Source organism: Octodon degus, unplaced genomic scaffold (genome assembly GCF_000260255.1).
Source record: "Octodon degus isolate 3935 unplaced genomic scaffold, OctDeg1.0 scaffold00277, whole genome shotgun sequence".
Lineage (NCBI taxonomy): Eukaryota > Metazoa > Chordata > Mammalia > Rodentia > Octodontidae > Octodon > Octodon degus.
The window spans coordinates 680208-705958 of NW_004524853.1; the positions used below are offsets into that span (position 1 = coordinate 680208).

The 25751-nt window shown below is 35.7% G+C and overlaps 2 protein-coding genes across 5 annotated transcripts in view; one reads left to right on the forward strand and one right to left on the reverse strand.

Annotated features, from left to right (window-relative positions):
- Gnpda2 (glucosamine-6-phosphate deaminase 2) overlaps positions 1-8709 on the forward strand; it is a 33350-nt gene extending 24641 nt beyond the window's left edge. The window contains exon 7 of the mRNA XM_023706976.1: positions 8634-8709. Coding sequence (XP_023562744.1) covers positions 8634-8668 — 35 coding nt within the window. The 3' untranslated portion in view covers positions 8669-8709. The remainder of the gene's footprint in view (positions 1-8633) is intronic.
- Guf1 (GUF1 homolog, GTPase) lies at positions 1686-25091 on the reverse strand. Of its 4 annotated transcripts, XM_004646687.2 has the most exons (17): positions 24762-25091; positions 22997-23108; positions 22713-22861; positions 22469-22549; positions 21022-21099; positions 20023-20106; positions 14802-14866; positions 14110-14313; positions 12296-12435; positions 10979-11102; positions 10492-10624; positions 9633-9776; positions 8630-8763; positions 6298-6399; positions 4898-5017; positions 2833-2869; positions 1686-1900 (listed from the first exon to the last, which is right to left on the reverse strand). In XM_004646687.2, the coding sequence occupies exons 1-17, from the start codon at positions 24924-24926 to the stop codon at positions 1772-1774; spliced, it is 2001 nt and encodes a 666-aa protein (XP_004646744.2). In that variant the 5' UTR covers positions 24927-25091; the 3' UTR covers positions 1686-1771. The 4 variants fall into 4 exon arrangements, with proteins under 4 accessions (XP_004646744.2, XP_023562742.1, XP_004646745.2 ...); XM_023706974.1 differs by lacking the exon at positions 24762-25091 and having other exon boundaries at positions 1761-1900; positions 20023-20102; XM_004646688.2 differs by lacking the exons at positions 10979-11102; positions 12296-12435 and having other exon boundaries at positions 1761-1900.
- Positions 25092-25751: the final 660 nt, after the last annotated feature.

Below are 25751 nucleotides of genomic sequence, written 5' to 3' on the forward strand. Positions count from 1 at the left end.
AGAATGAAACCACTGTTGGAATTTCAGCTCAGTCAATAACTGCCCTTGTGTAAAAAAAATCTTATGTAGATTTTATAGAATTTAGCATAGTATCTGACATACCAAGTACTTTAATAGTCATATAGATCACTGTAGAACTCTTAGTAACATAATGTCACTGAAGGGGCCAGGGAGATGGCTCAGTGGAATTAGCACTTCCCTGGCAAGCACAAGGGCCTGAGTTCAATCCCCAGTTCCGAAAAAAAAAAAAAAAGTCACTGAAAGATTATATGCCTATAAGACACAGCTCTGAATCACTATAATAATCTAAGAAAATGGCTACAGGAGACTTCAAATATGAGAAATAAGCTGGTGGTGACAGCACACAAGTCTGATCCCAGCTACCCAAGAGGGCTGAGGTAGGAGGATCTCAAGTTTGAGACTAGACTTAGCAATTTTGTAAGACCATATCTCAAACAAAGGGCTTGGTATACAGCTCTATAGCCCCTGGGTCAATCTCAAGTGCCATTAACTAGGAAGTAAATAATCAGTCTAAAAAAATGCTATTTTGTACTAGGATTAATGAAAAAATTCCCTAGTCACAGGTTAAAAGAGAACATTTATCCAAATTAAGGAAAAAAACCCACAAATGTTTTGTAACACAGTTCGCATATGTGCCAGCTAACTTCTGACTTTCTTGGCAATAGTGGACGAACACCACATTTTAGAAACTATTCTCCTAGTTTCAAATACATTGCCATGTTTGCAAATGCTGTTAGGGAGCTTCATATTTCATCTGTTCTTTTGGGGCAAGAAGGGAAAAGTACATGGGTATATATATAAGTGAAACCACAAACTTCACTTTACAGATACTAAATCCTCACTTTCTTTTTTGAGACAGTTTCATTATGCAGATCAGGCTGGGTTTGAACTCACCTTTTAGTCCAGAATGGCCTTGAACTAGCTGATACTCCTGCCTCAGTCTCCTGAGTGCTGGGATTATAGGTGTGTGCCACCCCTGCAAAGGCTCTCTTTAATTTTTAATTAAAATTATCTCATAATGTAACACACTGAGTATAAAATTCATCATTGATGGTCTTCTAAAAGAAACTTTCCTTGTTCAAGGTAGATGACAAAAATCAGTGGCTAAATTACCTTGTTTCACTCCTACTGCTAAACCATATCATTTTGCATGAAGGCATTTTCATGGCCAGAGCACATCACCTTCCGTAGTCTTTAACTTAGAAGTGTAATAATATAAACCATTATACTTAACTGACATTTGAAAAAATATCTAAGCATCTTACCAAAAGCTAGAGCAAATGTCTAAATAGTATGTTGAATTTAGTAAATGATTCATACATATCAAGTAAATTGATCTAGCTTTGATACTCTGGTGGTCTTGAAAATCTTTTCACCTAAACCAGAGGGAATCATCAATATAGGACTTTTTAGCATAAGGACTAAGCCTGCATGAAGAAACAAAGTTAAAGTGCACTGTGCCTAACCGTATCACACATTCAATCATTTAATTTTCATAACCTGTAGAAGTAGTGTAATCCTGATTTTACTGTTCTACAAAGCTTATCTAGCCAAGATGATTAGTAGAAGAGAAATTTGGAAACATATGTCTTCTAAATCCTCTTATCCATGTACAATTCTCTTTCAAGGAAAAACCAATAGATTCTTTTTTAACTTGAAAACCCTAAAAAGCAAATTTTAAAATTTCCATTGTCAAAATATTATAAATTGTTATGAAACTTTTTAATTTATGAAAATTCTGAATTATTTATTAGATTGTTTTTAAAACTTTTATAAAAGCATCTTTTGGAACTTCAATGTTGCCAATTTTTCTCAATTTTTTCTTTCCTTCTGCTTGTCTCTTCAAAAGTTTCATTTTTCGGGTAATATCACCACCATACTGAAAAAGAATTTGAAAAAATTTAAGTCCAGATCACTCCATGGAAAAATAATTATACACTTACACAGAATTAGCAATATACATCTAACAACCTTACCAATGTTGATATGTTCATAAAGTAGACATCTGTAAAGTTATCTCTGATATTTCTGCTAACCTTAACTACCTGCTCAAACAATGACAAAGGCTTTATTTGTATTTATTGACTCAGCTTAAAATTTTGGATTGTATAGCTATACTCTTTACAGTGTCGTAATTGAGGGATAAGCTAATGTTAAGCATTTAAAAAAAAATCAGTTAACTGATTTAATAAATCGAAATAACTGAGAGCAAACTCTGACAAAGCAATATAGGAGTGATAGCTACCAATAACATGTTCCCACTGTAATAGTCTTTTTTGGGGAGGGGGGTGGGGACCGGGGATAGAACTCAGGACCTTGTGCTTGCCAGGCAGGTGCTTATCCTTACTGAGTCTGGCACCAATAGTCATCTCTAAACTTATTCATTACACATTAAATAAAAAAAAATGTGGGGCTGGCGAGATGGCTCAGTGGTCTAAAGCACCTACTTGGAACAAGGTTGGCAAAGCACAGGGACCGCAGTTCGATCCCCCAGCACCACATGCCAGCCAGCCCCGCCCCGTGGTGGGCTGAGCTGGTCACATACACACACAGACACACACACACACACACACTAAATAAATAAATGTTAAAAAAAATGTTGCCCAGATAATGTAGTTAACTGTTAAAAAAAACAAGAACATGCTTAATAACAGCCAAAATGAATGAATTACTATGGCCAAGCTGAATTTTACTTACTACTTAAAAAGAAAAAAGGGCATACAAAAAAGTCAGTATAATCATGTCCCCTTTGATTTTAAAACCATAAAACAGACATACTACAAAGTAGAATAAGTGCAGCTGGATACATACACATTTTGCCAAAACATTTTTCCTATAGGCCTTCACACTGTAAAAGAGGAAATTTTATTTAATTATATTAATTTCATTATACTTTTTATAATTATTTCTAAAAACAATTCAAGGGGTTGAGGGTTTAACTTAGTGGTACAATGCCTGCCTGACAAAAACAATTCCTCTTTACTAAAATATTTTAATGACAGTGCCATTAGCTATGTAAAACTGCTACAAATAAAACAGTTCAAATGCTCTTGCATTTATTTTCATGTTCTTAAATAAAAGACCAAGTAAATATACCTATATGTACTTTATTAAAGGAAAAATTGTCAAGGTTTACAGGTATCAGGCATGACTAGGCCAACTCAGTATGATGTGACCTGGACACAAGAACTGCATTAGGGTATTTCTGGTTCAGCCTAGAAATATTACACTTCATAAAACTAAAAATAGTTATCTAATTATTGACTCTAACATATGTGAACGGTATAGCCAGGAACATAAAGAAAACAATGACTTGGTTGAAGCTTTTATATAATTGATGTAAAAGCAAACTACTTTTTATATAATTTTAATATACCCATCCAATCAATTATAGTACTGTAAAATTTCTTAAAGGTTTCTGTATACCTTCCTTAGGAAGGTACATTCCAGATACCCCCACAATAAATGAACATCAGTGAAGTAGCTTTATTATATTGACATTAGTATTTATATATATTTTAAGGCTTTACAAACCCTTCCCCCACTCTTAGAAACCTTTCCCACACTTTGAAAAACACTTCTAATGTTCTTAACCATTTTCTAAACTCGTAAACTTATGTAATTTTAATGTATGCATACCATACTGTACAGTATATTCATCTGCTAAAGAAATACTGTAAACAATCTTTTATTTCAATTTAATATTCTTTTGATATTACAACTAACATTTTTAATATATTTTTATAGATTTAAAAAATTTTTAGGCAAAAATCATTAAAACCACAAATACTACTATGCATATAAATACATATACAGTACTGTATTCTAGAGCAAAATCCTGCAATATAGTGAAAAATCTGTGATAAATACTTTAAATATTTTTTGAAAACTCATGACATAGTGAGTCCACGAAAGTCAAACCATGAAATAGTGAGGTACTACAGTATTTCTAATTTGAAAATTAGGTCCCTTCAGGTGTTCTCTGGAATGTAAAAATTGCTTAGTTTCCTTAAGGAATTCTCTACTTCAGCACAATTTTGCTAGATGATCATATAGCAACTATTGAATTACACTTTCTAGGACATTTCTCATATTCTTTTTTTTTCCTGTATTGTAGGGAAGGGTCTACAGGGTGTTCAGAGTCTCGCTACTAGATCCAACTCCTAGTGATTCTCCTGTTTACAGCCTCCCAAGAGCTGGGATTACAGGCATGTACCACCACGCCCAGTCTCAATCTACTGCTCAGCATGCCCTGGGGATGGGACCTGCATGGCAGGCCTTGGGATCAAATCCCTGGCTCCTATTTTCTGTTAAAGTAGAGCAGCTTATTCAGTGTTCTCATTTATATACTGTACATCATAAAAGAGACTGCTTTGCTATAAAAGATAACCAATCTTCCTATCTAGTATAACTCACAAAAGGTTGCTAAGTGGAGAATGTAAAGCTTAATGAGAAATTAGTATTTATCTTTCATTCATCAGCTCCCTAGTTTGAGGGAATTGATACTAGATACTTCAGGTAGAAAAACTTATTTGTTTTTAGATATAGATTCCCTTATAACCTACCTTAATAGATTATAATCTACCTGGATAAAACCCAAAAAAGATAGACTCTTACCAAGGAAAAGCAATAGTAATTCAGTGTAAGTAAGAGGAAATGTTTTAACCCATGTATCATTATATTAACATCCCCCAGTAGATGCACATAATTCAGAGTAGCAGTTGTCCCTTCAATCACTGGAACTGAGAGTCAGGCAGTTCATCTCACTGTTTCTTCAAGAATAAAAGTTGGACCAATGTTAAAAGTTTCAACTCTTTGGTTTCCCTATTATATCATTTCTAAAACCAGTGTGGAACAAAAGTCAAGTTCAACTCACGTTTCTCTTGCAATTATTTTACTTCCAATAGCAGCTTGAATTGCTATCTCAAACAGCTGTCTAGGAAGAGAATCTTTTAGACGTTCACATATGGTTTTCCCAATAGAGTATGCTTTTTCTCTATTACAGAAAAAAAAAAGCTAGTTATATGCCTTTATAATTAACGTGTCTTTACAGTTTATATGCATAAACAATGTCATGATTTTTTTTTTTTTTTTTGGCTCAGTGGGGCTGGCAGAGCGTGTGATGGCGGGATTGAACCAGGGTCCATTAGGCTTGTCTAAGTTTGCCTAAGCATGCACTTTAGACCACTGAGCTATCTAGAAGGTCCTAAAGGTATTTTTTTTTTTTTTAGAGGAGGTTTAGTTTTTGTTTTTGTTGCCTAGGATAGAACCAAGGGCTTCCAGCTTGCTAGGCAAGCGTTCTACCACTGAGCCAAATCCCCAACCCCAAGATAATTTTTTAAAGAGGAGATCCATATAGAATTCATGTCTTATTTAAAAAACAATTCTAGTACTGAATCATGAATAACTTCTCTTTTAAAAAATATGAGCCAGGTGTGGTAGGGCACAGCTATAATCCAGAGGTTAAGGCAGAAAGATCAGAGGTTCAAGCCAAGCCTGGGAAACTTAGCAACTTTGGCCCTGTCTCAATTTCTGTTTTGTTTTGTAGCCTAGGCTGGCTTTAAACTCATGGAAATCCTGCCTAAACCTCCTAAGTGCTAACATTACAGGCATGCACCACCACACCCAGCCTTCTGTTCCAAGTTTTAAAAATGAGAAAGAGCTGAAGTTAGAGCTCTGTGGGAAGGTCCTGGTTCAGTTACCAATACTGAAAAACAAAGAAATCTACAAGATTTGGGAACACATCTATTAGTAAAAAATACTCTTGATGTCCTTCACTGTCCTAAAGAAAATACTGTTAATGTTTTATGTTTATTTTAAACATATATCCTTTATCTTTTCTTCCAAATTCCTTTTAGACCACAGTATACACATCTTTTCTTACTTAATAACACTTTTCTGTCATTAAAATTTTACAGGTGTACAATAATTTATCTTAAGCCATCTGCTAGTTCTTTTTTTTTTTAGTATTGTTTATGAACATTACAGCTTTTTTGTCATTGATCCAAAAACCATCATTTATAAAGTTTAAAATCTTTTTTTATTATTTTTACAAGGTATGTAATTGAGACATTTCTTTCTATAACACAGCTCTTTCTGGAAATTACAACCTTTACATAGTACACTTGAGAGAAGTGCAAAAAAACAATAGTGGAAAACATTATAGAGAAATTGGTTTAAATTATCTTTAAATGGTTTTAAAATATCGCTTCTCAAATAAAAATGTGCACTAAGAAAAACATGTCAAAAGCTGTTAGATGTTTCATCTCAACTTACTTATGTACAACTGTAGCCAGTTCCTCCACAGTATTTCCATTCAGGAGAATGTCCATTTTTATAAGATCTGCAGTCTGGTAGCCTGCATCTTCATAATCAAAGCTAACAAGTAAAGATTCCAAGTGATAAACATATTTCCCAGCAGATTACATTTCTCTTTTTTTTACAAAATGTCCTTTTTCCTTTTATTAACTCCCAAATCTAATTTTTCATTAAAATCGCATATACACTTTTATGTAAGTGGATCTAAACATGCATGAAAAGGCACATCTGTTCTACCCTGGCATTCAGGACGCATATACAAAGGGGAAGAATGTGGCTTAAGCTCAACTAGGTAAATGGATCAACGAAATAAATGGCTCCTCCTTTCCAACACTGCCCTCTGGCCAATATTCTCAAGATCCATAAATTCAGTTTCTCTTTCGTGTTCTACTAACAATGACAACCCTATGTTTAAATAAATAGTATGGAACTGACAAAACAACCATGCATAAATGAACTTTTTTGTACCTTCACAAGACTTTCTGCAGCAATTGAGTATACTACCTAGTGCATATTTATTGAAACAGTCAGCACTTAGTTTTAGCTACTACTATTAATAACACGGCCAAAACTTAATGTTTAACTTACAAAAGAGTATCTACAAAAGAAAATTTCCATTGTGTTTATAAGTCTTCCTATCTAGGACAACATGTGTATTCCTTTTGCCTTAACTTTAACTAGAATTAAAAATCAGATTGTCAAAGAACTGCAAATATATTTGGTTTCTAAAATTTTGACTCTAACATCAAATTACTGCTTCAAGTGTTGATAAAGCATTCTTTATGTGACTATACTAAAGGCACTGTTAAAGAATATGGAGAATACCCAAAGACAGAAAATATAGATGTATCCTCTGACTCATGTTTATAGCTACAAAATTTTAATAATCTTATGTCACGTTTTCAAAAGAAACCATTATATAGATAACGGAAACATAACCTATAGCTAAAACTACAGGTACTCTAGAGCTAAGTGAGAATGTGAAAATACATTTGAAACTCCAAAAGGCTGAATTTAGAGGTTGGGGTCCAAAGGCAAACAGATGTTTGGTTTGGCATCACATCTGTACTCTAAGGGAACAGCAGTAGATTCTTTCTGATCTCAATCTATGGGAGCTCTATGATCTAACAAATTTCTGTTAAGCACTGAAATGAATGCACTTGATAAATATACATCTTGAATCTAACAATTACATGTGATTTAGGAAGTTGTAATATTTTCTTATGTAGTTGAAAATAGAACATTTTTTTAACTTGCCAAGTTAAAACATTTAAAAACAACTTAACTCTGAAAGCAGTACCCAAAGATAACTTGTAACCTTACACTTTTGCCAAGTGTTATATAAACACTAAGCTTATTGATCATCCTTTTAATTATAGTAATTGTTTAAAATGCCACCTTGGGGGGCTGGGAAGATGGCTCAGTAGAATAAGTGCTTCCCTGGCAAGCACAAGGACCTGAGTTCAATCCCTGCTTCCGCCAAAAACAAAACAAACCCAAAATGCCACCTCATTTCATTTTAATTCAATTGCCACTTAACTTAGACCTATAGAAGAAAAAAAAAAAAAACCTGGGGGACAATGTAGAAAAGTAAGCTTTCAATAGAAACAAACATAAAAGATTTCCTTGGTAAAAAGCATTTCTGTGTATACTCTGTTCACTGAAAGGTTCATTTCATAAAGTCAAAATCCAAGTGAGTGAGGCAGACAGAAACACTGGAATCTTTCTTTCAATATACATGCACTGTGCGTCTTTATTTTCCCTTCACCTTCCCAGTATGTTTCATAGATCCTTTATACTCTACTGTGTACCGTGCCAGCCTGTAAACATTTTAGGGTAGTGAGGGCATACTGAGTTATTTGCCAAAAGACAAAAGACAGTGAAAATGCTGTGTCCTTAGCTCATTATTTGTGAATACTGATTTTCCTTTCACTGTTACCTGGCTGTACTCTATTACTTCCGTAGGATACACAATGGGTTTTATGACATGAGCCACTTATTCCTGGGAAGACTAAGTTATTAAAGCATATGTAAGTGTAAATGCACACTTAACAGTTATATTTTTCATTAAGAGTAATACATGGATGACACATCAAAAGAACTTTTTCTCCTATAAGCAAACTACAAATATTCTCTAATGCTTAAAAGGTTGTTCCAACATTTTTAACTTCAGAATATGATTCTCAACTCTTGTAAGAGACCTGAGATTACTAAACAGATGAAATATTAGTATGCTTGTCAGCATTTCAAAGGTTTTCTAACCATTTGATATTCCTATTATTTTTTTTACCTAGCATATCCAGAAGACAAGGATTTCAAAGAGTCATAAAAATCTACCACAATTTCACTCAAAGGGAAGAGATATTTAAGCATAACTCTGTTTTGATCAATAAACATCAAATGTTTCTGAACTGCTCTTCGAGCCTAAAAAAGGAAGAAAAAATGCAGTTAATGATAACATACTCAAATATTAATCTAGACTTACAATAGAGATGTCAATCACCAAGGTACAAATCTTAATAAAGAGTGCAGAAAATAAATGTTTCTTCAATGTCTCAAGCAGTATTTTTCAGTATAGGCAAAACTATTTGTTTATTTCAGTTATATTATGCTTGTGACCTAAGCTTCTAATTTCTTAAAGTTTTTATAAATTGCAATTATTTCATATGGTGGTAAATCAAAAAATTGCAATCAGTTCTAATTTTTTATAAATAAATCTGAAAGTGACTAAAATTACACTACAATTTGTGATGGCAGAAAACTCATGCCTTCTAGCACATTGTACAATGTGTGCTATTGTATTTCAAATAGTAATTCTGGAGGAATATGATTATAGTCCCTTTGTGGATTACTATCATAGGCAAAAACTACAATGCAAAATGGGGGATACCATCCAATCTACAGAGTCCTAAAATTTTATCGTTTTCTTGCAAACAATATTAAATTCGGAGTAGTCAAAAAGACTGCAAGAAATCACACTTTTGACCACCTATAAGTAGATACTAAATTAATTTCTTTTGGGCTAATATGCTGATTCGGTAGGTTAACACACAGGATAAAATTCATTGTATTTTTCTTCTTTAACTTCAAAGTACTAACAAAAATAATGCATATCTTTAGCTACATGTATACATGCAGACAGACACATATAAAAATCTGTTTATAAATTTAGTTTGTGTATCAGGGGAAAATTTTTCAAAACCTAAGCTAGGAACTACTGCTCCAAAGGTCTAAACCTACTTTCATGATAAACTGTATGAAAAAATAATAAAATAAACTGTATGAATTTTTACCTGGCAAAGTGCCATTATTTTTCCAGTGTATTCACTTGGTGTAATAATAGTGCCCAGAACAACTGGCTCCAGATATTCTGCTACTTTCGATTTATCAGGGAATTGTGCAGGGTTAATTATTGTGATTTCTTTTTCTCTGTATTCCTAAAAATGAGAATTAAACAACCGTTACAAAAGTTATTATTTTTCTTTAATGTTTTTAACTTAGAGTAACTAGAAATTTTTGTTAACCAATTGATTGCAGTTAATAAAAAATAATTATTGAATTGTTATCTTAACATGCTTTTTCTTTAAAGACCTTGCAATTATAATCGTTTAATATTACCAACAATTAATACATATTTTGTAACTATTTGCTGAACACATGCCCGAACCATTTAGAAAGCATATGACAATACATTTAAATTTGACTGTAACATTACAATTAGTTTATAACTAAGCTATTTTTTTTTTTTTTGCAGAAGACTAACAGATGTCAAAGTCAGTATCTATTTTATATTACTAAATTGCTTCTTAGAAGGAAAATAATAGTGTATCTTTAACTTAAAATCAAAAATTTTTCAGCCACAAAAATGAATGCTTCACTTTTTAAGATACATGAGTTGGGACCAACATATAGTTTTTACATTTGTACTAAATTTAGAATAGTATTTTCATTATTAATTTTATATTTTAGTATCAGTTATTGATTAGTTTTGATAATGTGGAGAGCAAGCTAAAAATTATACATTAAATATGGTTCTTCATTAAATAAATCTTCAATTTATTATTATTTTATTAGCCACTCAGATAGTAGTATAATAAAATTTCTCTCAACATTCTGCACAGTTTTTCTACATTTGTACAAAGTTTACAATACCTTTATTAGTTTTGCTGAAGAAAGAACAGCTTTGTATGGAACAGTAGGTGTTGTCAAAATAACAGAAGTATTATATTCTTGTTCAAGCCGCTGATTGAAAACTTCCATATGCAGAAGTCCAAGAAATCCCAACCTGGTAAAAGAAAAAAAAAAGGCAATCTCCAAAATGTTCATTCCTCATGGGCTCTACTGTCCTCTTTCCATTAACAAACTTACTCTTACATCATAGAGGAGGAGTGGAATCAAAAGTCATTCAGGCAATTCACGTCATTATTAAATGCTACTATCATTTGATAAAATCAAATCTTTCATTATTTTATAACACTAGAAAACTTAATCCACAAAATGGGAAGCCAGTGTGGAAAAGGTATACATAAAATGTCTGAATTCGTTTTATTAACATGAACTTATCTTCAGAGATGTTCAAAGCAATGCACTCCTTTTCCCTCCTCTAAAACAGCAAGTCCATAACATGAATGAATCTTACCTCCAGCCAGCACCCAAGGCAAGACTACTATCCCGATGTACGGTCACACTGGAGTCATTTAAAGTCAGTTTCTCTATGGCACTCTTCAGATTATTATATTCAGATTGATCTATAGGGTACATTCCTAGGAACACATGGATTTCTCATTGTCACGTGTGATAAGCTGCCTACAAAACAAATCTAATACATCGTGCTGCCAAGTTAAACATTGACCATTTAGCTTTTATAATACTTTTCTACACTGGATTGAACAGAACATTAGCTTGTTAAAAATCAATACGTATTAAATTGATTGTGAAGTGTCTTCTAAGTCATTAGTTTTAATGAACATATAACTGGATTCAGACAACAGTGTTTTTATGCTTTTACAGAAATTTAAATGGAAGAAAAATAAGAATACATCATGGAAATTAGGCCTCATTTGAAAACAAATTGTCTTCCTCAAAAAAGGTTAAGATATTCCAAAACTATAAATAAACCCTGTTAACAGGTAAGAGGAAGAACAGAAATGAACATTTCAGATAACTCTAATTCTTTTTGTTTATTCAGACCAAAGATAAAACTTACTTTTCACAATTTATTAACAAAAACTAAGAAGGTACTAATTCATCACATCTGCTTTTTTTTTACATCTAAGAAGTCCACATCTTTAAAGTCCTCCAAAATCCTGAGTGACTGTCTAAATGAGGTTAAATTTAACACGTAATTCCCAGTAAGAGAAATTATAAAAAGCCAAGACTAGACACCATCATATACAGTAACTGCATGATCAATCCAAATGTCTCTAGCAGTAGTAAAAGTTCCCAAGTTAACGTACTCAAGGCTATGATACTCTCTTGTCATATCTATACTAGTATAACAAAGTCCCGCTAAGAGGAGGACATTCAGTAGAAGTGTACCAGTAATTCATAATAAAACCTTTTTTTGTTTTTGCATGCTGGGTATTGAACTCAGGACCTTGCCCTTACCAGGCAGGTACTTAAATCACTGAGCTATCTCCCTGGCCCAATGAAAACATATTAGAAAAATATAACAAGGAACTAAGTTTAGAGTAACAAGATAATTTATATTAATCATGTTCTCCTATATGTCAGCTCATTTCAGGAGTACTAAATGATCTCATATGAAATTTCATCATATATATAAATTTATTAATTGAGGTAGAAATATATAACACATGCAACAAACAATGATATCCTGGCACTATCAGTTATTTGAAATAATTAGAATGTCTTTATCTGCTAGTAATTATCTTCCACTGCAGACACAGACTTCTAATACCTTGGCCTTCAACCTTTAAATTTGTGAGCTCCTCACCTGCAAATACCATTGGTTTCGCTGATTTAAACCCAGGCAAGGGCTCCACAGGATGATTATGTAAATACAATGTATCTCCTATTTGTGCTTCAGTGACATCTCTCATCCCAGCAATCAAATAGCCCACCTGTCCTGCATATCTAAATAAAATTATTATATGCACATATTTACTGTTTTAATGTATCAAGTACATAGTTAAATTAGTTCTGCCTTCACAGAAAACTAGCATGTAATTTGCAAACAAAACTTCATTACAGTAAAATAAGTGAAATATTAATTCTCAATGTGTAGGGTTTATCAGCCAAAGAACACATCAGATCTTATCTATTGCCCAAAAAAAATTTGCACAAGCCTAAAGCCTTCCTCACAACTGCCTATATTTTGCCAATTAAAAGACTTCTAAAACAAAATTTTAGGGCTAGGGATGTATCTGATATAGCTCAGTGGCATAAACATCTGCCTGGTAAGTGCAAATCCCTGAGTTCGATCCCTTGTACTGCAAAAAACCACAATTTTATATTTTAGTTTTTTAAATGTTTATTTATTTGGCACAAGGTCTTGCTACACAGCTCAGACTCACAGTGATCCTCCTGTCTCAGCCTGCCCAGTGCTGGGATTACAGGCATGTGCCACCATGCCTAGTTTCAGTGGCCGGCATGGTAGCAAAGCACGCAGTACTGCCCCAGTCTTTGTGCTTGCCAGGCAGGTGCGTACACCACCAAGGTATCTGTCCTGCCCCTACTATTCTTTAAATAGCTGTATTCTGCATTTCCTTTATTCTCTTTGTATATTTCAATAACATGTTGGCAGTTTGATATTTTCCAATAAGGATCTCCTACTTCCTAACTTTCTTACCAGCAAACTACTTTGTATACAGAAACATGTGTGATCCTTTGACAATATAAATTATTTTATCCTGACCCCAAGAACATTTATGATATCCATTCACATTTACATTAAAACTTAGCCTACTTGTTTTTTAATTTATTTGTCTGTTTGTTTGTTTATTTATTTGGTACAGGGTCTCACTACATAGCTCAGACTCCTAGTGCTCCTCCTGTCTCAACCGCCCCAGTGCTGGGATTACAGGTCTGCGCAACCACACCCCGTTTTGGTGACCAGCAAGGCAGGCAGTTCCAAGGATCAAAACTGGGTCCTTGTGCTTATAGGCAAGCTCTTAGATCATTGAGCTATCTCCCTAGTCACCAAAAACCCGTAATTTTAAACCAAGTAGAAAAAAATGTGAATTCTCAATAAACCTGACATGTTATCAACTTTTTTTTTTGTTTGTTTGTTTGTTTTTTGTGATACTGGGGATTGAACTTAGGACCCTGCGCTTGCCAAGCAGGCGCTTATTCTACTAAGCTATCACCCGTCTACTGAGCAATTTCCCCTCTGCTGAGCTATCTCATCTTTCTGTCTTATAAGAAAAAAATTATTTTTCTTTTTTTTTCCTATATTTTAGGGAAGGCTCTACAGGATGTTCAGGGTCTCACTACTAGATTAGACTCGTAGTGATCCGCCTCTTTACAGCCTCCCAAGAATTGGGATAATAGGCGCACGCTACCACGCCCTCTCAACACACCTGGGGGGGGTTGTAGGTGCTTTATTTAATCTGCTGAGCTATTTGGCCAGCCCTTCCATAAAACTTCTAGCTTTTGTTACATCTGAGATACTTCTGGCAAAGATCATGCTGCATAATTGCATTAAATCAGTTTAAGTTACCCATTTGGAATCACTAAGCATAGGAAGTTGAAAAGAGGAAGAAACAGAAATACAAACAAGCATTTTACTTACTAATACAGATTACTTACAATTTAAGAGTTGGCTGCTCATTAGGATTCAAAACTCCTACTTCATTAACTTCATATCTCTTTTGAGTATGTGCTGATACAATTTTATCTCCTTTGGAAACCACTCCATCAAACAATGCTACATTGGCTATCACACCTCTATACTGGTCAAAGGTGGAGTCAAATACCAAAGCTCTCAGGGGATTTTTGCGATGCATCTTAGGACTATTAAATGTAAGTTTAAAAAATTAAAATCTTAATAAAATGTAGTTTCAAGTTAGGTGTTATGCTTAATCTACTCGAGTTCTTGAGAAAAGCTGATATCTAAAAGCCAAAGCAAAAGAATCTGTGTGTAAATTAGAGTATATTAAATTTATTTCAACCCACAGTCTTAAACCAATGACCATCTTTAACTTATAAATGTTTTTCTGACTAAAACAAAGGCCAGTAATCACCACCATGCTGAAGTCCTTTACGATTATCAAGCTGAGATCACTCTTGTCATTCACTTTATTTTTATTATCTTTTTATTTTTTTGCACCCCCCACCCCACACTCCTTGTCATTCACCTTACTGTTTTGTATTTGCCTTTTGTGTATTTCTAAAAGCAAAAAGTCTCATTCACTGCAAGTGAACTTGTCATATCTACTAAATTAGATTTGTGGCCCCTGAGTAGTATAAATGAATAGTATAAAAATAGAAAAAATACTTACGGGGGTATTCTTTCAATAACTGCCTGAAGAACACTTTCAACATTTGTTCCAAGTTTAGCAGAAATCTAAAACCATGTACACCAAAAAAAAGCATTAAAGGCTGCACTTTTCTACACCAAAGACCCAAGTTATGATGATCAGAAGGAAGAACTGGAATACAGGAAATGGAAAAACACAAACTAACCATATACTGACTCAAATACCTCTCTGCAATATACTTAGGTTGTTCTATAGCTCTAGGATTGACTACAAAAATACTATCCTTATGGTGTTGAAGGAATCGAGTAAAAATTTAAAAAAATCAGAGTAATAATCATGTGACTTCACTGAATATATGACTTCAGTCAAACTTGTAGTTTTTGACTGTCCATTTCCTCACCTGAAAAATGAAATGATTATTTATATTTGATTGATGTTATTTGTATTTGGTTAACAACATATGTAGCCAGCAGGCAATAATAAAGTATATTTTATTGTTCTTTAAAAGCAAGCCAAGGGCCAGGGAGATAGCTCAGTAGAATGAGCACTTCCCTGGCAAGCGTAAGGGCCTGAGTTCAATCCCTAGTTCCGCCAAAAAATAAAAAATATAGAAGCAAGCCAAGACTTAGCCACATGTTTGTGACTGACCTTTGTCATCATTATTAAATGGACTTTATCTGAAGTCTTGATTTCAAAACCTATTCCCTAAAAGCTATAGCTATTACTTACTCTGCAAACTTACTCCATAGCAAGATTTTAGGTTTTTCAGCATTAGTACTATTGGCAATTAGGGCACCAGAAAATCCTTCATTTGGGGGAGGCTGCCCTGAGCACTTGTATAAAGTCTAGCATCAACTAGTATATTTCATCTACATACAGATACCAATAACCCCACAAAACCCAAAGGTTAACAACCTAACATATCTGCAGGGTAGAATCACAACGCAGTGAGAACCAGTACACTAGATTCTAGTATCTTCCTTGCAACAAGCCTTAACTTCTTATCTGCTGAGTGCTTTTCTCCTATCCAAAATAGTAGTCCCTTGCTATTTTATGGTTCAACTTTCGTAGACTCACTATTTCGCTAGTTTTCAAAAAATATTAATCTAAATTATTCTTTTTTTTTTTTTTTTTTTTTTTTTTGGCAGAACGAGGGATTGAACTCAGGCCCTTCCGCTTGCCAGGCAAGTGCTTATTCTACTGAGCCATCTCCCTGGCCCCTAATCTAAATTATTTATCGCAGATTTTTCGCTGTATCGTGGGATTTTGCAGTACCATACAGGATCCGTATGTTGTTAAAATTATGTAGGTTTACGAGTTTAGAAAATGGTTAAGAACATTAGAATTGTTTTTAATGTGTGTGTAAACATATTTTAAAATAAATATAACATCACTACTTCACTGATTTTCACCTATCATGGAGGTGTCTGGAATGTAACCTCTGCAGTAAGTGAGGGACCACTGGATCTCCCTCTCTCTCCAACGTGGGACTCTCTAAGGTCCATTTACAATCACAGTTTATAACCTATTTCTACTATCTCCCTATCCCAAGCAGCCTGGAAAGCCTCAACTTTGAATGCATTCAATATTGTGCCTTCTCTATACATGTAGTAATCTAATTTTATTACAGGAAAATCAAGTAAATGGTCTGGTTCTTTTCTTCGAATTCATGATTACAGATTCCAGATAATTCATTCACACTTCCTGGATGTCCCCTGATCTGTCTCTTAAAGAATTTCCATTACTAGAACATTATTTCACACCACATTTTTGTAGCTTGGCCAATTTACTTTCATTGATAACTATGATTTTCATCTCATGAAGGAAACAAAAAATATCGAAACTCTCATCCATACATACAAACCTGTATGCACACCTACAACCTTTCTACCTTTTCTTGTTACAATGTTAAGAATTCTATTTCCCTGAAAATCTGGTACTTTCCATATTCTTTCCTCTCTAAAATTTCCATTTACTCATAATATCCTAACGTGACATGCTAGCAGGGCATGCAAGGGATGTAACCCCAGTCAGCGTCCCTGCGTCTGCCTAAACAATTGCTTTAATCTGAGCTAACTGGCCGGCCCTTCCAGCACATAAATTTAGGCATGACAATATTCCATATGCACTACATAGTACAACTTCTAGCACATCTTCTCTTATGTACATTTTTTTCCCTAGGAAATCACATTCACATCTTTAGCTTTAAATACCACATTAAGCTGGTATAACTACAACTTATTTACCTCTGACCAATAGCTTTCCATAGAAGCCAGAACTGTCTACAATCTCTACATGGATATCTAATACTCATTTCAAACTTACTATGTGTAAAGAGAGCTCTTTATTTTCTCTCTAGATCTTTTCTCCTCCACTTATCTACACATTAACACATAATTTATTTATTTATTTTTTTTGTAGTACTAGGGACTGAACTCAGGACCCAGAGCTTGCAAGGCAAGCGCTTACTCTACTGAGCTATCTTCCCAGGCCCAACACTTAACTCTTTACATGTAAATTATCATCCAATTTTATTGTATCTAAAAGTAAGCATCCTATTTCTCCACTTCTCCAATAGCTCCAGCAGTAATTTTTATGTATTTAGTACAGGTTATATAGAGTCTTACTACACAAATTAGACTTGTAGTGATCCTCCTGTTTTCAGCCTCCCAAGCACTGGGATTACAGGCCCATGCCACTCATGCCCTGGGGGCAGGGCCAGCAAGGCATGCAGGGGATGGAACCTGGGTCCGTGCGTCCACCTCAACAGTTGCTTTAATCTGCTGAGCTATCTGGCCAGCCCTTCTAGCACATATTTAGTCATGACAATTTTCCACTTGCACTACAGGCTACTTCTGCTAATTGGTTTGCCTAGCAACCAATCAAATTATCTATTTCCCTATTTCCCTATGCTTTAAAGTCCTTTCATTATGTTAAAATAATTTTCACCTCTTTATACATTAAATGTTCATCTATAAAGCCAACTGCCTACTTTCTATTCCTTCAGAATGCCAGCTTATCTCATTCTACGATCTTTGTATTTTCTATTTCCTATTCTTGTAACACCTTTCTAAAATCTCCTCATTCCTTAGGTCTCAGTTTTACCAGACATGCTTTCCTTGAGTTATTCCATGTCACAGCAGCTCTTGAGAAAAAAAAGGGCTTTCCATTGTTATGGTATTTCAAGTAGAACTATACAATTTGTTGCAGGAATATCCTGACTTATTCAGTAATTTCTATGCTTTATTTATTGTTTTTCCAAATACAGAGATGCAGAGGTTTTGCATGAAATGTTCAATGCTACACCTCACTCAAATACAGCAAGTATCTGAATAAATTTTGTGGAGGTAAAAATCGGAAGAGTTAATTGTAATTAAATAGAAGAAAATTTGGATATAAAAACCATACCTCAAAAAAAAAAAAAAAAAGGAATTTCCTTATCTTTGGATTAAACATCATGAAATAACATGAATTTTATCCAAAAAAATGACTTTATTCAGTTATTACCTGGTTATATGTAATTATCTATTGTGCTCAAAATTTTAAAAAAGTACGTCACCTGAAATCTCTTTCAAAAATCAACAAGATTCCAATAAAAATAGTACCAGTCTCCATAAAGGATAGCAGTTTGTGGCTATTTAAAAAGCAAACCATCATTTTAAAGGTAAATGAGGGCTGGGGAGATAGCTTAAGCTTGAGGGTCTAAGTGCCTGCCTGGCAAGTGCAAGGACCAAGGTTCAATCCACAGTACCATATTCATGCCAGCCCCACACGAGCTGGCCACTAAAACCAGGCATGGTAGTACCCGCCTATAATCCCAGTGCTGGGGAGGCTGAGACATAAGGATCACTAGGAGTTCAAGCTGCGTAGTGAGAACCTATATCAAATAAACAAGTATTTAAAAAAAACAAAAAACTAAGGTAAAATGAAAATTCAATTTATAATGACAAAAATATTGATATGATCTATTGTTTCCTAAATTACCACAAAACGTACATCCTTTTCTCCATTGTTTATCTTTAAAATCTACATGTACACTGAAAATTACATAACCACAGTGAGCTTTATTAAAAAAACTTTACTGAACTAGCTTTGTGTCAGTTCTGTGAATAAAAAGATGCTTTGAAATTGACTTGCTCTTCAAGGGTAAAATGGCATGTAAGAAATTATCTATTCCTCCTTTAATGAACTACCTGTTTAATGACTGGACTTACAATGTACCACTCAGAATTAAGACCCATCATTTTTGTTTTGTATGGTTTTGCATATCTTGTTCATACAATCTTTTAATGTAAAATACACCTTGATTACATAGTACTGTATTTCTTGCTGATTATGCTATATGGTACAATACTATAGTTTACATTGTTATACATTTGTACTAGATGATACATGGTGTCAACCTGAGGGGTAGGAAGCTTAGTGGGACCAGCTCAGGGACTCCAAGCCCTAAAGAGGGGAGGACCCCGCTGAGTATGGATCAGCACTTAAAGGGGTTGAAAGTCTTTGCAAATCACTTTCTTGGAGCTCAGACCTTTCCAGTGAAAGGGAAAGGCTTGGTGCTCCTCTGCTCTTCATTGATTTCTGCTGCCATGAACTATTGCTCTCTGCCATGTTCCACTCTGCCTGTTGGTATTTGTCCCAGCAACAGGAGAAAAGTAACAAACAACATTACAGTACTGCATATAAGAATTATGAAATTAAAGCCAAGTCATAAAGTTGGACCTTGCTTTGACCTTTTCTTTGTTCTGAATATTGTACAATATACAATCCTCATTTACTGGCCAACTAAGTTGTTGGAATGAAACTTGGGTGTAAATGAGTAATGTATGTGACACTACAGTGAATTTCAGAAGGTCCATGTTTTAGTCCTGGCATAGTGACTTACTAAACCTATGATCTTAGGAAACTGATAAAATCTAAGAAGTCAGTTCACTTAAATCTAACAGCAAATAATTTCTCTATGTCATAATAATGTAAAATGGGTTTCTGCTAAGAATTAAATACTAGTAAAAGAAGGTTGTCAAGCTACAGAAACAGTACACAATGCCATGTGATCAAATACCACTTGGGCCAATTATCTGAGAATTTTTGTACTAGTCAGTATTTTTCAAAAGAAAGCTACTGGGCTGAGGATATGGCTCAGCAGCATAAGCACATAGCTTAAGTGGAAGTTCCCAAGTTTGAGCCCGGTACCGGAAAAAAAAAAAAGATCCTCATGCTCAAAGGAGAGATATTTTACCTTAATACATTCAGTACTTGGAATATCAAATACTTTTGCAATTTGTTTTTCAACTCTTCCAGGATCTGCATTCTTTAGATCTATCTTAAAAAAAGAAATCCACTGTTAGTATAATAAAAATAAAATGCATTATGGTATTGTGTTTTAACAGTTATTAGATAGTTAAAAGCCCATCTGCTTTAGACTGGCCCATTATGATTTTTTTCAACTTAACTTAGATAATATATAAACTACGTAATTTTTTAAAGCTTAGACCAAATTTTAAAAATTAAACATTATATGAAATCTGGTAACAGTATGTCTTACCTATAGGTAGTCTTGCTTCTCTCTTTTTTTTTTTTTTTTTTTTTTTGCTTATTTTTGAGACAGGATCTCTGTAGTTCAGACTGACCTTGGATTCACTCTGTAGCCCAGATTGGCCTTGAACTAGCTATGACCCTCCTGCCTCAGTCTCCTGAGCAATGGACTGCAAGCATGTGCCACCAAGCCTGGCCAAGTCTTGCTTCTTTTAAACTAACCTCAATATTAAGAAATATAACTTAATGTAATGACTGTAAATTAACACTCTTAATTTTGACAAGTTGATATTTATAAATATTACTCAGATAATCACTGAAATGTTTTGTAGACTTTATGATTCTCTTTTAGAATTGTCTGTTACTTTTCTCTTGTATATTTTCTATGCATATTAATACATCAGACATGTATGTTTAGTGTAACAGACATGCTTGGTGTACCTGCATTTTAGGCCTATAGAAATGGCCTTCCCTCCCATCATGAAACATGCTTGGGAGGCTCTACCTACCTTCTCAACTACAGACAAGGTATAGGAATCACTTGCATTTTCTGCTACGTGCAGTTAAAGGACACAAATCACACCAGCACACTACATAAATAGCTGAAGTTTCTTCATATAAAAAACAGTGCACCTGACACTTAAGCACTAAATATACATTTAGAAAATAGGTATCACTGGTTATTTTATTGTGTTATGATTACCTTGTTTATGACTGGAATTATTGATAGCTGTGCTTCAAAAGCAAGAAAGAAATTTGCTACGGTTTGAGCCTGAATACCCTGGAAATATGAAGACACAAAAGAATGAGATGGTCATTCACTGTCTATCACATAAAGCATTCCATACAATTTTGTCAGAATTAAGTTTTAAATGACTCAAGTATTGAACGTCCCCTCCAAACCCCATGTGTTAGGGATGTTCCCCAGGATTTTATTATGAGGACCTAAGACCTAGGAAAGGTCCTTAGGTCACTGGGCTCTTTCCAGGAGACAGTGGGATACTGGTCCCTTCCTCTTGTGGCTTCCTGGCAGATGAGATGAATGGTCCTACTCTATTGCATAGGCCTGTTACAATGAAGGCCAGTAGAACCTTTGATAAGAATGTAAAAATAAACTTTTCATTTTTCATAATTAGCGCAAGAACTTCATTATAGTGATAAAAAGCTGGTTACCACTAGCCTTCCCACCTTTCTCTGTAGCTTTGTCTCGGAAATAAAAAATAGAGACTGCTGATGGTGATGCAGTAGCCAAACCATGCAGGGTGAGCCAATGGACATTGTACTAAGCTTGCCACAGGGAGCCTCACATAGAAGAAAATACAAACTATGGAACATACACTTTGTGCACCTGAATCATTCCTTGTGGTAATTCCTTTCAGTTCAGGAAACATTTACTGAAATTCCCTCAATGTACCAAGAACTGTGTCAGGCATCAGAAACACAGACAGGACCTGAGGAGATGGCTCAGTGGAATAAGCCATCTCTGGCAAGCGCAAGGGCCTGAGTTCAATCCCTGGTTCCACCAAAAAAAAAAACTCCGACAGAACATGGAGCCTCAAGGGCATCAAAGTCTGCTGCAGGTCACAGTCACATGGTACAGCTTATAAAATGTGGTACAGTGTATACAAATACAGACACTTGATAGGTTCAAGAAATGGTCAACAAAGTAATAGAATCCTTTCGAGGACTGAATGAAGACACATGTATCAAAACATTTTAGTACTGTATATCATAGCTCTCTGTGGCTCTTCAATGAAATTTTTAATATGATTTAGGCTTATACCACAAAAGAACTTATTGTATTGATATTTTGTATGAAATACAGTACTTTTCAAATTATGCCATAAACTCAGCAAACATGAATACAGAATTCAGCTAAGAACAGCTTAAAGTGTTGGGGAAGGTTTTGGTAACATGTATTGATAACAGAGCATTACACTTCTACAACAAATAAAGCATCTTCAACAATTCCTCTGATCATCTTCAAAAAGGTAAAACATGAACTAATCAACACACAGGATGCTTTAATGTAGTTACACTACAAGTTATAACAATATAATTTTTATTTAAAAACAAAATTTTATTAAAGAATACCAAATAGGAAACTGAAATAAACAAAGAGGAATATTACATCAATTGAAAAATCCTACCTCATTTGCATCCACCACCAGTAAAACACCCTGGCAAGCAGAAAGTGACCTGGACACTTCATAACTAAAATCAACATGGCCCTATGAAACAAAGATATTGGTACTTTTAAATGTTTTGCAATTTGGGACAGAGAGACATTAAGACAAATTTTAAAAAATTTTCATAGACATTTTTACTGTACTTTATAGCATGTTACAGTAACAAAAAATCAGAAAACAAAAAGCAAAGGAAGATGTAACTTACTGGTGTATCAATAAGATTTAAAAGGTACTGCTTTCCTTCAAAATTGTAAAAAAGAGATGCTGTCTGTGCTTTCACAGTGATTCCTCTTTCTCGTTCTACTTGCAATTTATCAAGCACTTGCTTATTATTCTTTGTCTTATCAATTGTTCCTATAAATAGAAACACTGGTATTTTTCTAGGCTTCACAAAAGAAAATATTACACGTGAAATCAAAAACAAAATTTAAGAGGGTGTGCTAACTTCACAGTTATGGCAGTCAAGCATTTAAAATGAAAATACAATACCTGTTAGTTCTAACAGCCTGTCAGCTAAAGTACTTTTGCCATGATCCACATGTGCAATGATACTGAAATTTCTAATATCTTCAACAGGAAATTTAGACATGTCTGGTTTTTCCTAAAAAAGAAAATGCCACAATGAAACAAGTACACTAATTCAAAGAATATTCTTTTTTCTTTGATTTCACTTCTAGCGTTTAGTTTTTACTGTGTCTGACAGTTGAGAGAATGCCTAAACTCACAAAGAACACTTTTTAAGAGGACTCATCAAAGACATCATTTCCATAGTCAAAGATGACTATAGGACTAAATAATGCCCTTACTTAGTATGTCCTACTTACAGGGTCAATCAGCAATTCAATTTATTTTCATGAATGGAGAAAGGAAAACAACCTAGACCTCCTGAATATCTAAGACTGCCTCAAATGTCAAACCCTCTAAAGGTAAAGGAGTGACAGAAAAGCCCAAAGAATAAAAGTATATTCTCTGAGGCCGGAGAGACGGTTCAGTAGAATAAGCGATTGCTTGGCAAGTGTATGGGCCTGAGTTCAATCCCCAGTTCCGCAAAAAAAAAAAAAAAGTAAATTCTCTGCTTCTATCAAACAATGTTTAAAATTCTGCACACACTTTCGTTAGTTTGTAACCTCTCTCGAGAAAAAAAGATTACTTAAAAAAGGCTTTTATTACTTCAAAATTTTAAGTATTTTAAAATGAAATCCCTGGTTTTTACAGCATATGATGTAAATGAGAAAGTTATATTTCATTCTAATCATTGATTCATACATAATAAATAATATGAAATTATGATGAATATAAAATTCGCCTTTTGTTCGTATACTGGTACAAGAAAAAGCAAAATTACATCTTAACTCTGAAAAATAAAAGTGATTTTTTTTTGTCCATTCAAGTCAAAAGTCTGTAGAATACCACCTTCTTTTTTCTTCACAATTTTGAATTGACAAATATAAATAAATCTTTTTAAAACCTCTGGTATCTTTGAAAAAAACAAAGTGCTTAATAACAGAAACCTTTGTTTGTACCCTAACAACTTGCATTACATCACTTCACTTCTTCCCCTAAATTTATCGCTTCTGTTATCAGATAGTACAACTTCTCTTGTAGTGAATCCACCTACTCCAATCAGGAGAATCAAAATTGTACAGGCTTCTTTTCTGGCAGAGATATGCCTATAATCCCAGGCTCTGGGAGGCTAAGGCAGGACACTACAAGTTCTAGCCCAGCCTAGGTAACTTAGAGACTTCTAAATCCACAGGTCAAAATAAAGTAAAAAGAACTGGGGACTCACGGGAGTGAGTCTCTATATCCAAACCCGAAGTGAAAAAGAAGAGGGAGGGAGGAAGGAAGGGCAAGTGAGCAAATGGAAGACATAACTACGACTTCTTGCATTCTATCCTACTGAAAAAAGTTGTATGCCAAAGCTCGAAAACTGTCAATGAACGTTTAATACGTATTACACTCAAGAAACGAAGAAGTAAAATCTGAAAGGGGTCAAGCAACCTGCATGGCCACATCTCTAATGAACTGCAGGAAAAGGGAGGCGACACCTGCAGCCTAGAGAAGTTCTTAGAAGAGTTAAACCCAAGAAAGTAAACGGCTCGCCCGAGGTCGCCGCGGCAGGACTAACCCGGCGGGGTGCAGCCCGCGCCCCGGGCTCCGCCGCCCTAGAGCACCGCAGGCTGCTGCGCACCCCGCCCGGGACGCCCACCGCGGAGCGCGAGGAGCACGCCGCGAAGCCCTCTGAGGCGATCACCTGGAGCCCCGCGGAGCCGCACGGCCCGCCGCCAGCCCCGGACCCCGCGGCGGTGCCGAGGAAGGACGCGCGCCGGGGCCTGAGCCGCTCGCCTCGCGCCGCCCCCGATCCCCACGGCAGGAGCACGCGTCCGCGCCGACAGCCCTGGCCCGCGAGGGTCCACATGGCGCCGGCGCCGAGACGTCAGGAGAAGGTCCGCAGAGGCGACGGAGCCATAGGCCAAGGCTGCGTGACTCCCGAGGCGCCCCCACTAGGCCGCGCAAGGACGGCGCTAGACGGAACCTCAGCCGGCCTCTCGGGTCTCACATACGCTCGCGGGAGGACACCGGAAGCTGGGCGCGCTGGCTGACGCACGTACGTCACCTGACGCCTGACGTCAGCTCGTCGCCGCGGCAGCGCTTACGGAGGTTACGTGAGCTGAGGCTTTTCTACCCCTCCACCCCCATCACCTCAGCTATTCTAGGGATTGTTAAGGGGTACCCGGAGTGCGAGCTTATGCTGCGGTGTTTTCCGGCGGTGTGCGCCCATCAGTTCCCCGTGGTACCCCAGGAAATGCAGGCCGTGTGACTTGCGCACAAAACAGAGTGCTGGGGCCCGACGTGCACCTCTGGCGGGCCTGCTGGCCGGTCGCCAGCCCAAGCCTCTGTCACCTCAGTGGGACTTAGCCTTTTCACAAGCTAATAGACTATAATGAACCCTTTAAAATTTGGAAGTCAACACGTAGTCCTCCTGTTGCCAGGTACTGCAGAAATCCTGAAGGTAGGCCAGAAACGAGAGGCTGGTAACAGTGAATCCGACTAAGTTTTAGAGGAGAAGAACTTGTATCCTGAATGCTTATCTTCGCGCTAAGTTTTTCTTTCGTCAAATGTTTATCTTACAAACATAGAGCTCTGTCAAAGAATAGAGCAGGGGTGCCCTGTCAGCCTCATGGTATTTTCCTTGGACTTTTCTGGAGTATCCATAGTTGAGTGCAAAGGAGGAACGTGGCAA

Excerpts from the sequence above, each read along its gene's own strand:
- Guf1 (XM_004646687.2), bottom strand. The coding sequence starts at position 24,926 with ATGTGGACCCTCGCGGGCCAGGGCTGTCGGCGCGGACGCGTGCTCCTG. Across the intron at positions 20,107-21,021 it reads TAATTCCAGTCATAAACAAG|ATAGATCTAAAGAATGCAGA; the intron begins GTAATCATAACA and ends TCTTTTTTTAAG. Across the intron at positions 5,018-6,297 it reads CTGGCTACAGTTGTACATAA|AGAAAAAGCATACTCTATTG; the intron begins GTAAGTTGAGAT and ends TTTCTGTAATAG.